The 16489-nt window shown below is 41.5% G+C and overlaps 1 protein-coding gene and 1 long non-coding RNA gene across 2 annotated transcripts in view; one reads left to right on the forward strand and one right to left on the reverse strand.

Annotated features, from left to right (window-relative positions):
• LOC138976559 (uncharacterized) overlaps positions 1-16489 on the reverse strand; it is a 100930-nt gene that overhangs the window by 6237 nt on the left and 78204 nt on the right. The window lies entirely within an intron of this gene.
• Positions 104-14980, forward strand: LOC138976981 (E3 ubiquitin-protein ligase TRIM33-like). Its single transcript, XM_070349874.1, has 4 exons — positions 104-1303; positions 2090-2233; positions 10737-10916; positions 14948-14980. The coding sequence occupies exons 1-4, from the start codon at positions 191-193 to the stop codon at positions 14978-14980; spliced, it is 1470 nt and encodes a 489-aa protein (XP_070205975.1). The 5' UTR covers positions 104-190.

Genomic DNA, 16489 nt, shown 5'->3' on the forward strand with positions numbered 1-16489 from the left:
CAGGTTTTTTTAAAGCTCAACCCGCCCCCCCCCCCCCCCCCCCCACACCCTCTTCTTCTTTTTTACGACCCTGCTTCTTTAGACTTCTGTTTTAAAACGTCTCCAACTTTACCTCAATTTTCAAACTCCCTCTTTTTAAAGACCTGATTTTCTCAGAGCTTTTTGGTAATTTCAGAAAACACATATAACCATGGCGACCGCTGCCCCACCAGTGCCAGAACCCGATGACATGGACTGCAGCGTGTGTCACGAGCAGTACGTGCAGCCCAAGCTGCTGCCCTGCGGACACCTGCTGTGTCACCACTGTCTGCTGTCCTGGCTGCAGTCCCAAGACCAAGCCCTGTGTCCGCTGTGCCGCTGCGCCATCGTGGACCCCGAGGAGCGAGGCCAGAAGACCTGGCAGGACGTCGCGGACGGTTTCCCCACAGACCTGGCCATGGCGGACCTGGTGGGGGCTCACCGTCTGCTCAAACAGTCGCACAGCTGCATTTGCGAGGAGGCCGCGGCCACGTGTCTGTGTCTGACGTGCGGGGACCTGTTCTGCGAGTCGTGCCGTAAGATACACCTGAAGCAGAAAATGGCCAGGAACCACACGGTGGAGGACCTGACCTCCCTGACGGCGGACAAAGTGGCGGGAAGCCAGCACGCCGCATGCGCCGTCCACGCGGACAAGACCACGGAGCTGTTCTGCCCGACACACGGTGAGAGCATCTGCCAACTGTGCGCCACGTCTCGCCACCGCAGCTGCCCGGAGGTCAAGGACATGCAGGAGAAGGTCAAGGACGCGCGTGCCGTGCTGGCGGAGCTGGCCGCCACGCTGACCGAAGGGGAGGCCAGGCTGGACAAAGCCATCCAACAGCTGGACACCCACATGGCGGAGACGGAGAAGCAGACCAAGAAGGCCGTTGCCGAGATCGAAGCCGTGTGTGCGCGCCTGGAGAAGTCGGTCCAGGACTATCGTCATCGCCTGAACGCCCTAGCCCACAGCGCGTGCTCTGACGTCAAGGAGGCGGTGACGGAGACCAAGACGTGTCTGCTACAGCGACGCGGGAAGCTGACGTCACACAAACACGTGGTACAGCGCGTGCAGGACGCCAAGAATCGCGACACCGTCAGCACCATGACGCCCGTGATGCAGACACGTGTTGGAAACCTCGACTGCAGCGCCACCTTGCCCTCAGGCGCCAAGGTCGTATCCAAGGTGACCGTCGTGATTGACGCAGAGGCCGTGACCCGCATTGAGAAAGAGCTGTCAGTACTAGGTCAGACCAAAGTCATGTCTGCTGATTTGGATTTTGGACCTGTAAGTATTTTTTTCCTCGTTCTGATTGATCGAGCAATAATTTTTGTGGGGAAATATCTGATGTCAAGTCCTGAAATGAAACCGGTATCTCCAGGGGCCCTGTTTACTTTATGCATTTTACATATACGTATTTTTGGACACAGAAATCAGGTTTGTGATTTGAAAGGTTGTTGGCCTACGCTGGATTTTGTAACTATGCCAAAACATTTAACGCTAAATTGTTGAATAGGAACTGATAAATTTGCATTGCCGATTTAGGAAAAGTAATTACCAATTGCCAAACAAATTTGTTTCACTCCTGAAATAAGACGGTTTAGGTTTCTTATTTGATAAAACTGCATAGGGAGATGTCGAGTTACTCTTTCTTGAATACACAAAATCATCTTGGAAACAAATAACCATGAGGGTAAAGGGACACTTCAGTGGAACTGTAGTGAAACATTCTCTCTTAAAACAAAGCAAAAAGTAGTGAGATCGTACAACAAAGCCTAGCGGGCGACTGTTTGCAGCCTTGTTTACACACTCTCTTGACAGTTGTTCAAATCTTCATGCACGTGGCACAGGGAGAGAATACAGACAATGCCGAGATGAGGTATGATGGTACATGGTGGCTGGGCAGCAAGAACAGTTGGTTTTAATTTCGAAAATCCTACTTATCAGGCCGATTAAATGAACGTTTACAATGTAAAGATATCTGTGTCACTGATTGTAAACAAAATGCATTTTTCATGTCTAGACAGACCGGACTAATGTACGTGTAAGTAGAAATAAACTGCCTCTTTGCAGGTGACAGCATTTTGTTTCCATGACAACCACGGTATGAACATCGTGCTGAGCAACGACAAGCAGACAGCAGAGAGAAGAGGGACTGACAAAAACGCTGGTATCGTTGTGGCCTCTCAGCCTATGGTGACGAACATGCTGTACGAGGTTAGTCATTGAGCTCAGTGTTCACTGTGACGCTATCAGTGTGTTTACAACTGTAATCCCTTCAAGACTTTCATGGATAAGAGTTGTGTTTTTAGCAATGCTTTTTAACCGCACATGTCATTCAGTTAAAGATCCTGTCCTCACAGACTGTGCAACACTTTTGAAGAATTTTGCTTCTTACTTCAAATAGCAATTCAGAGAATACTGAGAATTCTAAAGAACAGATTATTGTTTTTTTATACTGTATGAATGGTTTTATATGGATTGTGTGTGTGGGTGGGGGGGGGGGGGGGGGCAGACGCCCATTAACCACCTTGGGTGCAAGTGATTAACGGTCTAGTTTGAGTGATTGTACATTTTAACTAAGTACAACGACAAAATAAAAGAATAGATGGACATTAAAGCTGCTAAAATCATCTTTCTGACACACATCTGCACTGTGCACAGTATTTGTGATATTACGAGCACATAACGTTCTGCAAGACAAAGTGACCAACTGTCGCGTGCATGCATGCTTGCATGTTTAGTTTTCACTTACAAACTTTAGCCACACTTCACAACACACACAAAACACCGATGTAAAATAATGAAAATATTTAATAGTCCCAAGTAGGGTGTAAGATGGGGGTGACGATGAATGGGGTAATGGAATGGTTAACACGAATACATGAAGATGAACATGATGAGCATGACAAATTAAACGTCAGCCAAATAATGTCAACAACTAACATACACGAGACGATCAGGGCAGTCAATATAAAGAACGTACGTTTACCACACGAGACGATCAGGGCAGTCGATATAAAGAACGTACGTCTTAAAGGTCCTCCTCATACCTTAAATGATCTCTATCATTGAGAAAGTACTTAGCTACTATTTTGATGAATTCAGGGGGGGGGGGGGGATGCGCCCTCGGGTCGACATCTGCGTCTCTTTCGCGGGAGTGAGAGATTCAGACAGGTTGGGTGCCGTCACGCCGTGTAACTGCTAGAGCAGGCTGCAGCGACGGCGACGATCCGAAGTTGCTGCTCAACAGCAGCGTGGTTGTGCCACGGCGACGATCCGAAGTTGCTGCTCAACAGCAGCGTGGTTGTGACTCCTCAATGCCGAGAAGTTAATGTTAGCACGTCCGGTCCGTTCCGTCCTTTCCAGAAGTCACTGGAAGCCACTGGAAGTCACTGGAAGCCTAGAAGGCCAAAGTCAGTAATCACACCAAAAAATCTAAGACACGTGACTTCCTCCTCCAATAGAAATCATCTTAGGGATGAGGAGGAAGCACAATGACACTAACCTTGGTTCCCTTCTACAATAATCAACCAAATGATTAAACGCAATAATTCACAACTATTACTTTCCACTACAACACCATTTACCATGCTAATGAACTTTAAACAAGATGATGAACTATTTCCAACAACACAAAGACGAGACAAAACAGTACAACCGGTAACTAATGTAGGTTCCCTGTCCCCTGCCACCGGCCGCTAATTCACCTTCAGCAAAACTGACAAAAGTCTATCCACATTTAGAACAAGAAATATGGCTTACCTTACACAGGCCAATGAATATAGCATCGCGTACACACTTTATGTACGCAACCGACTTTTAACAAAGTCAACCAGTAGAAATACATTACTACTGAAAAAATAAACCTCGAACACAAACGACAATTCGTAACGCGAACTTCGAAGCTGTCCGACAACATCTTGTCCCGGCCGAGACAGAATAAACAAGTCGCGTAAGGCGAAAATACAATATTTAGTCAAGTAGCTGCCATTTTTCAGCAAGACCGTATACTCGTAGCACGGCAAAGGCAGTGAAATTGACAAGAAGAGCGGGGTAGTAGTTGCGCTAAGAAGGATAGCACGCCTTTCTGTACCTCTCTTTGTTTTAACTTTCTGAGCGTGTTTTTAATCCAAACATATCATATCTATATGTTTTTGGAATCAGGAACCGACAAGGAATAAGATGAAAGTGTTTTTAAATTGATTTGGACAATTTAATTTTGATAATAATTTTTATATATTTAATTTTCAGAGCTTGTTTTTAATCCGAATATAACATATTTATATGTTTTTGGAATCAGCAAATGATGGAGAATAAGATAAACGTAAATTTGGATCGTTTTATAAATTTTTATTTTTTTTTACAATTTTTCAGATTTTTAATGACCAAAGTCATCAATTAATTTTTAAGCCACCAAGCTGAAATGCAATACCGAACCCCGGGCTTCGTCGAAGATTACTTGACCAAAATTTCAACCAATTTGGTTGAAAAATGAGGGCGTGACAGTGCCGCCTCAACTTTCACGAAAAGCCGGATATGACGTCATCAAAGACATTTATCAAAAAAATGAAAAAAGCGTTCGGGGATTTCATACCCAGGAACTCTCATGTCAAATTTCATAAAGATCGGTCCAGTAGTTTAGTCTGAATCGCTCTACGCACACACACACACAGACAGACAGACAGACAGACAGACAGACACACACACGCACATACACCACGACCCTCGTTTCGATTCCCCCTCGATGTTAAAATATTTAGTCAAAACTTGACTAAATATAAAAACGCTGGCGCTGGACCCGAGTACTCTTCAGACTGGCTCGCTCCCCCAGTATGAAAGTTTTTGTCTTGTGCACGTGGATTTAAAAAAAAAATGTTTATTTATTTTACACAATTAAAAAAAGTATTAGAGTAAAATAAAACATTAAAACGTTCATAATAAACAATAGTAAACAAGAATTTAAAAAAAAATTAAAAAAAAAATAGACCGCCCATGCCGAGAATCGAACCCGGGTCACTTGGATTTAAAAAAAAAAAAAAAAAAAAATTATCCAAGCGGAGCGCGGGCGGAGCCCGCGCGTAGCGAGGTAGTTTTTTTTTTCATCTCCCAGCACTGAAAATTTTTTTGCCAAGTGGTGTCTGTCTGTGAACATTGTTCTAGAATTCATCTTTTAGCACAATATTAGCGACACTGTTTGGACAATTCTATTAAAATTAGGCGTACAAACTGATTTTGTTTCGGGGAATCCTCTCAGAGGATCAGAATTTTCATATAATATCATCGGAAGCTGTTACAACGGGAAAATGTGAAACTTTTGTCACTTTTTAACATGGAATTTCATCTTTGAGCGTTTCAAGCGGACTTTAATAAAATATTTATTTGCGAATTAAGCAGCGGAAGACACTCACCGGTTCAACATGTGTATGGTCATTAAACCTCAAAACATTTCAGTAAGTGGTTTAGACAAACACCTCGGAAATGTGAGGGTGACTGGTTTGTAGCTGAAGGTTTTTTTTCTAAAGTGTGTTCTAAATACAAATGACGTACTGGTAATGATGTAATGAGTTGTTCTAATCTTGTTCTTGGAACTCTTGCTGTTCCAAGCTTGTTCTTAGCAAGTCTTGGTGACGAGAACAAAGACTATCAATGAAATCTTTAGAAATAACCTCTGACAACGACGACGATGACGACGACGACGACGACGATAACAACAACAACAACAAATGACATCGACGACGACGACGACAACAACAACAACAACAACAACAAAAACAACAACAACAACAAAAACAACAACACGAAAACAACAACAATCACGACAACGAACATGACAACAACAACACCAACAACTACGACGACAACTACAACGACTGGGTTATGATGACATCACCAATGATTTATCAAATGTTCAGTGTCAAGGCTGTTAAAAAATCGTTAAATCCTATTTCTTCACTGATTCTTATGAAATTTTAAAGGTAGGTTTGTTGTCCCCAACTTATTTTCACTCCATACTTTTCCAGAAGAAAAACATAATTTTGGCAGTTAAAAACCGTTAAATTTCAATTCTTCACCGATATTTATGAAATTTTGTGGGTAGGTTCGTTGTCCCCAACTGATTTTCACTCTATACTTTTCCAGAAGAAAGACATAATTTTGGCAGTTAAAAAACGTTAAATTTCAATTCTTCACCTATCTTTATGAAATTTAGTGGGTGGGTCCGTTGTCCCAAACTGAATTTTAAGACATACTTTTCCAGACAAAAAACCTTATTTTTGGCAGTTAAAAACCGTTAAATCTCAATTCTTCATCGATATTTATGAAATTTTGTGGGTAGGTTCGTTGTCCCCAACTGATTTTCACTCCATACTTTTTCAGAAGAAAAACATAATTTTGGCAGTTAAAAACCGTTACATTTAAATTTTCACCTATCTTTATGAAATTTAGTGGGTGGGTCCGTTGTCCCAAACTGAATTTCAAGACAAACTATTCCAGTCAAAAAACCTTATTTTTGGCAGTTAAAAACCGTTAAGTCTCAATTCTACACCGATATTTATGACATTTTGTGGGTAGGTTTGTTGTCAGATTTGACATGATGGCAGAATTGAAAGTGTGAGATATCCTGATGTTTCACAATTTATGCTGCATAATTCAGCCCCATAGGCGCTTGAATTTTAGGTGGAGTTGGGGTTTTTTTCAGCCCAAACCAGTAACCCCCACATGGTTTTCATGTCCCTTTCTGAGAGACTTCAAGAAGTTTCAATTTGACGTCATGATTAGCCTGCCGCATTAGCAAGTATGAAAACACGTCATCGATGACACATTTTAAGAGAGAGAGAGAGAGAGAGAGAGAGAGAGAGAGAGAGAGAGAGAGAGAGAGAGAGAGAGAGAGAGAGAGAGAGAGAGAGAGAGAGAGAGAGAGAGAATCATGTACACACAGATGGACGACTTCGCTTGGGGTATGTACTGCCCGGCAGTACACATCTACTTTATTTATTTTACACAATTAAAAAAAACTATTAGAGTAAAATTAAACATTAAAACGTTCATCATAAACAATAGTAAACAAGAATTAAAAAAAAAAATAGACCGCCCATGCCGGGAATCGAACCCGGATCATTTTGGCCATAGACTCTCTCGTGCTCTCTGTCTCTCTTTCACCGAGACCAAGCCCTGCATTGTAATTTCTTTGCCGAGATCATTTCCCCGTTGTCCGGCTTGCAAATCATGCTTTTCTCGTCACTGCGTGACGTGTTCGCCGCTCAAGTCTCCCCTTTTGTTCAGGCTGTTCGCAAAGCGACCAGCCTCCCACCGCAAAAACTCCCCCCGTTAAGAGTCGTTTTTGTGGATTATTTCGCATTTAGGTCCCAGGTAACATTATGAAGTTTTAATACGATCAATCGGAGCTATTATCAAGTTAGTGTATCAACTTTTGAACGAACTGCGCCCAGTAGTTTCCCAGCAATAAGCTGTTAAGTCGAGACAGACAGACAGATACACAGACAGACAGACAGACAATTAAAGTCTGCTGGACCCTAGTACTGCGTACTCGGGGATAAAGTCTGCTTATGAATTTTAGCTGTCAGCTACAAGGTAAACAGGTGAACTCTACAAAAAGCGCGCAGCCTACCGTAAACTTCCTGCGCAATGCGTGCAATACGTGCAATGCGTGGAATAGCTGAGCTAAGCTCAACTACAGGTCTTCCAACACTTGACACAGGTACCTGATACCAACGACCAACTAAGGAACCTTAAATATACACAACTGTCCGCGACACCAACAACAACCTTTTACAAGAACGACTCTGTCATACGCTGTGCCGTGATGAAGTACAGAACCAGAGACAGTTGCCAGTCGATTTGTTTCTTTATTGTTTTGCCAAGCATGAGGGCATCCTTCCATTTGAACACAAATAAACAATCAACAGCGTTACCTCGCTATGTGCTTCAAGGCATTTATTTTCTACATTAATTTAGCATGTTGACACTCATGTCAGTTAGGAACATAATTTAACAAAAACATTTCCCTAATATGTGGGAGCGTACATGTGTGTGTGTGTGTGTGTGTGTGTCTGTGTGTGTGTGTGTCTGTCTGTGTGTCTGTCTGTGTGTCTGTCTGTGTGTCTGTGTACGAGTGTACCTGTGTATGGGTGTGTGTGCATGTGTGTCTGTGGTTCTCTGTGTTGGTTTAATTTGTCTATGCGTACGCCGCATAAGCCCGTATGTGATGATTGTATGCAATATGTCTAGGTCATATTGGACAAAAGAGACGCTTATAATGGTAATTACATGTGGACTGGAGCCACAACCACTCCTCCTGACCCTCTGACACTGCCATCTACCGCTAGTAATTGGTCATCTGCCGTAGTCATCAATAACAATGCTGTGGTCGTGAATGGCAGACAGAGGGTAAGTCTGACAAGACCGTGGTCAAAGGATGGGGACAGTGACAAGTGTGTATTTACGGATTCGGGTGTGTGTGTGTGTGTGTGTGTGTGTGTGTGTGTGTGTGTGTGTGTGTGTGTGTGTGTGTGTGTGTGTTTGTTTTAGTGAGTGTGTGCTAGTGAGTGAGTGTGTGTGTGTGTGTGTGTTATTGAGTGTGTGTGTGTGTGTGCGTGCATGCGTGTGTGTGTGTGTGTGTGTGTGTGTGTGTGGGTCAGTGAGTGTGTGTGCGTGCGTGCGTACGTGCGTGTGTGTGTGTGTGTGTGCGTGAGTGCGTGCGTGCGTGCGTGCTTGCATGCATGCGTGCGTGCGTGCGTGCGTGCGTGCGTGCGTGCGTGCGTGCGTGCGTGCGTGCGTATCTGTATGTGATGGTGGTTTTTGAAGCTGAAAAGAAAAGGTCATGATTAGTTTTATGAAGTCTTTGATCGACAATTTGCTACTATAAAGTACCCTTGATTTTTTTTTAATCCGACTGGGTAAAAGGGCCATCACTATCAACCTACTGCCGGACAGTTCGTCCTCTGTTTAATGTGTGGTTCCGGAAATCAAAATAGGTTCACAAATGTTCACGTGCGAGGAAGTTACAATCTTCACAGCAATGCGTGTGTTCAACCCTCAATGAGGAATCTATCTCAACTCGTCAAGGTAACACGACTGTCAATAAGTTATTCACTGAGTCTGTCCGACCTGTTTTGGGGTTGACGCTTTCGCTGTAAAACTGTAAATTGTAATGCTTTCAAAAACTCAAAATGTTTGAAGTCAGTCCATTTTCTCTATTAACTGGATTTTGTCAGCTATATATATGATCGTGCATTCTTCTCGTTGCCGGACATTATGACTCAGCTATATGATCGTGCATTCTTCTAGTTGCCGGACATTATGACTCAGTTTATGATCTTCTAGTTGCCGGACATTATGACTCAGCTATATGATCGTGCATTCTTCTAGTTGCCGGACATTATGACTCAGCTATATGATCGTGCATTCTTCTAGTTGCCGGACATTATGACTCAGCTATATGATCGTGCATTCTTCTAGTTGCCGGACATTATGACTCAGCTATATGATCGTGCATTCTTCTAGTTGCCGGACATTATAACTCAGCTGAAGGCTCACAGACATCCTTTCTGTGGCGTCTCTCGGGCTCAAGTCGTCCCTAAAGAGTTGCCTGGTTCAAAAGCAGAAAAAGAAATAGAGACTTTCTCAACGTGCAAATGGACTGGAGAACAAAACCCCATTCTGCACTACTGCCTTTGGTTTTACCAGGAAGAAGTCCCGAAAGAGGAACATATAACTTAATCAAGAAACAAGTCGCGTAAGGCGAAAATACAACATTTAGTCAAGTAGCTGTCGAACTCACAGAATGAAACTGAACGCAACGCAATGCAGCAAGACCGTATACTCGTAGCATCGTCACTCCACCGCCCGTGGCAAAGGCAGTGCCAGTGGAATTGACAAGAAGAGCGGGGTATTCGTTGCGCTGAGAAGGATAGCACGCTTTTCTGTACCTCTCTTCGTTTTAACTTTCTGAGCGTGTTTTTAATCCAAACATATATCTATATGTTTTTGGAATCAGGAACCGACAAGGAATAAGATGAAAGGGTTTTTAAATTGATTTCGAAAAAAACATTTTGATAATAATTTTATATATTTAATTTTCAGAGCTTGTTGTTAATCCAAATATAACATATTTATATGTTTTTGGAATCAGCAAATGATGGAGAATAAGATGAACGTAAATTTGGATCGTTTTATAAAAAAAATATTTTTTTTACAATTTTCAGATTTTTTTTAATGACCAAAGTCATTAATTAATTTTTAAGCCACCAAACTGAAATGCAATACCGAAGTCCGGGCTTCGTCGAAGATTACTTGACCAAAATTTCAACCAATTTGGTTGAAAAATGAGAGCGTGACAGTGCCGCCTCAACTTTCACGAAAAGCCGGATATGACGTCATCAAAAGGATGTATAAAAAAAATGAAAAAAACGTCTGAGGATATCATACCCAGAAACTCTCATGTCAAATTTCATAAAGATCGGCCCAGTAGTTTAGTCTGAATCGCTCTACAGACACACACACACACACACACACACCGCACGCACACACGCACGCACACACGCACGCACACACACACACACACATACACCACGACCCTCGTTTCGATTCCCCCTCTATGTTAAAACATTTAGTCAAAACTTGACTAAATGTAAAAAGAGCTCTCAGACAACTATGATATCGAAAACAGATAGCGTTACATTGGTGTTGGTCTTTTCAGCTGGACACCAACGTTGGACGGAAACTGGTCAACTTACCCGAGAAAAGCCGGGTGGGAGTGATGCTTGACAAGAAGCGATCTCTTCATCTCTACATCAACGGTGACGACCAGGGTGAAGCCGCCTCTAGCCTGCCCGACCCCTGCTTTGCTTTCTTTGACGTGCTTGGTCCTTACAGACAGGTGGGTTTGTCGAATGACTAATTAGATGTACTCTTTTCAGTCAGCACTTCATCATTATAACAGTGCCCCTTATCGTTGCATAATAATTGATTGGATAGTTTAAAAAACAAACAAAGAGGAAACGTAAGATTCTGAAGAAAAGTCATCGGAAAGCTTGAAATATCTGTCATCAATGCTGACAAATGTCTAAGCACCATGTGTATCATCCCCGACCTTCTGACTAATTGTTTGACAGTGTGATAATCAACCATCCTCCTTCCATGTAGCCTGTCGATCGTTCTGATAGTGGCAGTGACACTTCAGGTATATTTATGGCATATTTGTTACTTCTACACCGAACTTGAAACGTGATATTCTGAGGAAAAGTCTCTGGAAGACCTACAATTCCTTTCATGAATTAATGCTCACAAATGTGTGAGCACCGTGTTTATCATCCCGGACATTCTGAATGATTGTTTTTCTGCAACAAGACACTAGCTGTTCACACAGTGCAATCCTACGCTGACTGAGTTTTAACACATTATTACCATGCACACACAGTCCTGTTGAAAACATTATTACCATGCACACACAGTCCTGTTGAAAACATTATTACCATGCACACACAGTCCTGTTGAAAACATTATTACCATGCACACACAGTCCTGTTGACAACATTATTACCATGCACACACAGTCCTGTTGAAAACATTATCACCATGCACACACAGTCCTGTTGAAAACATTATTACCATGCACACACAGTCCTGTTGAAATCATTATTACCATGCACACACAGTCCTGTTGAAAACATTATTACCATGCACACACAGTCCTGTTGAAAACATTATTACCATGCACACACAGTCCTGTTGAAATCATTATTACCATGCACACACTGTCCTGTTGAAAACATTATTACCATGCACACAGTCCTGTTGAAAACATTATCACCATGCACACACAGTCCTGTTGAAATCATTATTACCATGCACACACTGTCCTGTTGAAAACATTATTACCATGCACACACAGTCCTGTTGAAAACATTATTACCATGCACACACAGTCCTGTTGAAATCATTATTACCATGCACACACTGTCCTGTTGAAAACATTATTACCATGCACACACAGTCCTGTTGAAAACATTATTCCCATGCACACACAGTCCTGTTGAAATCATTATTACCATGCACACACTGTCCTGTTGACAACATTATTACCATGCACACACAGTCCCGTTGAAATCATTATTACCATGCACACACAGTCCTGTTGAAAACATTATTACCATGCACACACAGTCCTGTTGAAAACATTATTACCATGCACACACAGTCCTGTTGAAAACATTATCACCATGCACACACAGTCCTGTTGAAAACATTATCACCATGCACACAGTCCTGTTGAAATCATTATTACCATGCACACACAGTCCTGTTGAAAACATTATTACCATGCACACACAGCCCTGTTGAAATCATTATTACCATGCACACACAGTCCTGTTGAAAACATTATTACCATGCACACACAGTCCTGTTGAAAACATTATTACCATGCACACACTGTCCTGTTGAAAACATTATTACCATGCACACACAGTCCTGTTGAAAACATTATTACCATGCACACACAGTCCTGTTGAAATCATTATTACCATGCACACACAGTCCTGTTGAAAACATTATTTCCATGCACACACAGTCCTGTTGAAAACATTATTACCATGCACACACAGTCCTGTTGAAAACATTATTACCATGCACACACAGTCCTGTTGAAATCATTATTACCATGCACACACAGTCCTGTTGAAAACACTATTACCATGCACACACAGTCCTGTTTAAAACATTATTACCATGCACACACAGTCCTGTTGAAAACATTATTACCATGCACACACAGTCCTGTTGAAAACATTATTACCATGCACACACAGTCCTGTTGAAATCATTATTACCATGCACACACAGTCCTGCTGAAAACATTATCACCATGCACACACAGTCCTGTTGAAAACATTATTACCATGCACACACAGTCCTGCTGAAAACATTATTACCATTTATTCCCCCCTCTGCTTCTTTACCTCTGTAAACTTGTAGAGCTAGTTATTTTTCGATAATGACCCAGCAACCAAACAAATAACGAGCCAGCAACAGCCTGAATCCTCGATAGTGCAATGGGTTGAGAAGCTGTTCTGTTTCGGTACTACTTTTGCGACTGAAAAGTTCCGAACGCTCTATACGTACGAAGTATACATCTCTGGAGCAAACAATACAAACATACCGCATTTAAATTAACAACTACAGGCCTGAACACATGAATCTCCATATAAAATCCATGAGTTCGGTTGTTTTTTGAATCTAGATCTGCCGTGCACAAACCGTTCATCACAAGCAAATTCCCAAGGAAAGTAACTCATACTCTGGCGACAAGAGTAGTTCCCCTTCTTTTAACGCAGTTTCTTCGACAACACTGACTGCAATCCGACGGTCAGTTTTCAACAATATTTCATTTTATAAACAGATCACACGCAACCAAATGCACACATCTCATCAATTTAAACAACATAAAGCGGTTTCATACACTATTTTCCCCAGAAAACTGAACTTCATACAGTAATTAACGTTGGAACACGGGTGCAAAAGTTCGTCTGCTAGTCCCATTTGACGAAAGAACATTTACTAAGCGATACTAAAACATAAACAGAACACACAATATCTGCCTTTACCGCCACAGCAGAATAACAGCATATCTGTGTACTTGATTTTAGTCCAAAACAGGGAAACTGAAAAGAAGTCTTAACAGAATGGAATGATTTGCACGGAACTATACAACCGCGCATTAATCGATCGCCTGCGCAGGTTGACTGGTTGAGTGATTCGGATTCGATCAAACTTTCGCACAAAAACTCCTGTTTTTTTGGAATAACTGAAGAAAGGAGGAATAAAGAGGTTACACACCTCGTCTCAGTGATTATTAAAAATAATGGTCTCAGTTCGCGGTCATGAAAAAGCTCGCTGAAGCTCGCATTTTTCATGATCCGCTAACTTCGACCATTATTTTTAATAATCACTGAGACTCGGCATGTAACCTCTACGCACACACAGTCCTGTTGAAAACATTATTACCATGCACACACAGTCCTGTTGAAAACATTATTACCATGCACACAGTCCTGTTGAAAACATTATCACCATGCACACACAGTCCTGTTGAAAACACTATTACCATGCACACACAGTCCTGTTGAAATCATTATTACCATGCACACACAGTCCTGTTGAAAACATTATTACCATGCACACACAGTCCTGTTGAAAACATTATTACCATGCACACACAGTCCTGTTGAAATCATTATTACCATGCACACACAGTCCTGTTGAAAACATTATTACCATGCACACACAGTCCTGTTGAAAACACTATTACCATGCACACACAGTCCTGTTGAAAACATTATTACCATGCACACACAGTCCTGTTGAAAACATTATTACCATGCACACACAGTCCTGTTGAAAACATTATTACCATGCACACACTGTCCTGTTGAAAACATTATCACCATGCACACACAGTCCTGTTGAAAACATTATTACCATGCACACACAGTCCTGTTGAAAACATTATCACCATGCACACACAGTCCTGTTGAAAACATTATTACCATGCACACACAGTCCTGTTGAAAACATTATTACCATGCACACACAGTCCTGTTGAAAACATTATTACCATGCACACACAGTCCTGTTGAAATCATTATTACCATGCACACACAGTCCTGTTGAAAACATTATTACCATGCACACACAGTCCTGTTGAAAACATTATTACCATGCACACACAGTCCTGTTGACAACATTATTACCATGCACACACAGTCCTGTTGACAACAACACTTTGTAAAACTGAGATCATGAACTCGAGGTAAGTGTGAGGATTGCTTTCTTTGAATGTCTTCTTCGTTGTTCTCATAACACTCTCAATTCACTGGTTACGTCATGAAGTTTTCACTGCCTTTGTTTCAGGTTACTGCTTTACCTGTTCGACGCATACCGTGAAGTCACCAGACCAAACAAAGAGACTGTTTCACGGGCATCGAATTCTTTCTAGCGTTCACTATACATCCCATTTTTGTTGATGTGATTGTTTTTGTGTGTTGCTTTTGTGTTATTGTACAGTAGAATATCATTTGTTAATGAAAAAACAAAGCTCCTGGTCTTTTCTTGAATGATGGCTGTTTCTGAAAAGGTCTTTGATACCCCTTGCTTGACTGTTAAAGACAAAGAGTTAAACTTTTTCCAGCTTTAAGTATTTCCCAAAGATGGGTTGCAAATTATATGTTCAAATATGAAAACATAGATGTTGATTAAAAGATAGGATTGTTTTAAGTCAGGTAAAGGAATGAGACACGACGATTTTCTTATCTTGGATTGGATTGGATGGATTGGATAAGATTTACAGTCCAGTGAGGTTACCCTCATGGAAATTCGGGCTGCTTTCTCCCTGGGGAAAGCGAGCTGCCATACATACGGCGCTACCCATATTTTTTTTTCCTGCATGCGTGTATTCATGTTTCCTGAGACTTAATGCCGTGTGAGATGGAATTTTTTACTTTATTCCAAGTCCCACGGGTATTTGATGGACATTTTTATCTATGCCTATACATTTTTGCCAGGAAAGACCATTTTGTCAATCGTGGGATCTTTAACGTGCACACCCCAATGTAGTGTACACGAAGGGACCTCGGTTTTTCGTCTCATCCGAAAGACTAGCACTTGAACCCACCACCTAGGTTTGGAAAGGGGGGAGAAAATTGCGGCCTGACCCAGGCCTAAACACGCAACCTCTCGCTTCCGAGCGCAAGTGCGTTACCACTCGGCCACCCAGTCCCATGTCTATGATTCCTTTGTGTCGAAATGTTTTCATTTTAGGCACATCAAAATACAAAGATGTTAGTGTAATATTTGTGAACAAAGGAGTGTTCCTCTCACAGTTTTCACAGTTGACATTTTTTTTTTTAAATAAGAGTAAATAATGTTTTGCGCATTTATCAAAACTCAGTAGTTATTCGGTTGAACTATAAATGTTAATAAAACTCTGGCTGTGTGCACATATTTCCAATCAATTCTTATGTGAACTTAACCCAAAGTCTGGTTGAAATTGTGATCCTACAATTTTGTATGTGTTTCACGTAATTTGAGTGGTAAAGTTGCACCGAATCGTCACAAATAATAAAAATTATGTCTGTGGTATATGGGTTTCGTAAAAAAAAAATATTACATATTGTGCCCAAGCTTTTTAAGTTTTTGTGGAGCCACACACAATGTTCAAATAACGTTGATTTGTGTTTTGTATAGATGAGTTTATCCAATACTTAGGAAATAATTATGTTTAAACCAAGAATAAGGGTATTGTGTCCATTGGTAAAGAGGAGAGATCAAAAACGCATATTTGGACTGTACATGTATATAATCAGGTTAGAACAGGAATTCTTGCTGTTACTTTGATCAGTTTGTTTCAGAACAAATGCATTGATATGGAAATCAAGCATATATACAGCCTTTTAA

The sequence above is a fragment of the Littorina saxatilis genome, linkage group LG9 (genome assembly GCF_037325665.1).
Source record: "Littorina saxatilis isolate snail1 linkage group LG9, US_GU_Lsax_2.0, whole genome shotgun sequence".
Classification (NCBI taxonomy): Eukaryota; Metazoa; Mollusca; class Gastropoda; order Littorinimorpha; family Littorinidae; genus Littorina; species Littorina saxatilis.

Bases quoted from the DNA above. Each gene is read 5' to 3' on its own strand.
- LOC138976981 (XM_070349874.1), top strand. From the start codon at position 191: ATGGCGACCGCTGCCCCACCAGTGCCAGAACCCGATGACATGGACTGC. The intron at 2,234-10,736 runs GTTAGTCATTGA...TGGTCTTTTCAG, and splicing joins TGACGAACATGCTGTACGAG to CTGGACACCAACGTTGGACG. The intron at 10,917-14,947 runs GTGGGTTTGTCG...CCTTTGTTTCAG, and splicing joins TGCTTGGTCCTTACAGACAG to GTTACTGCTTTACCTGTTCG.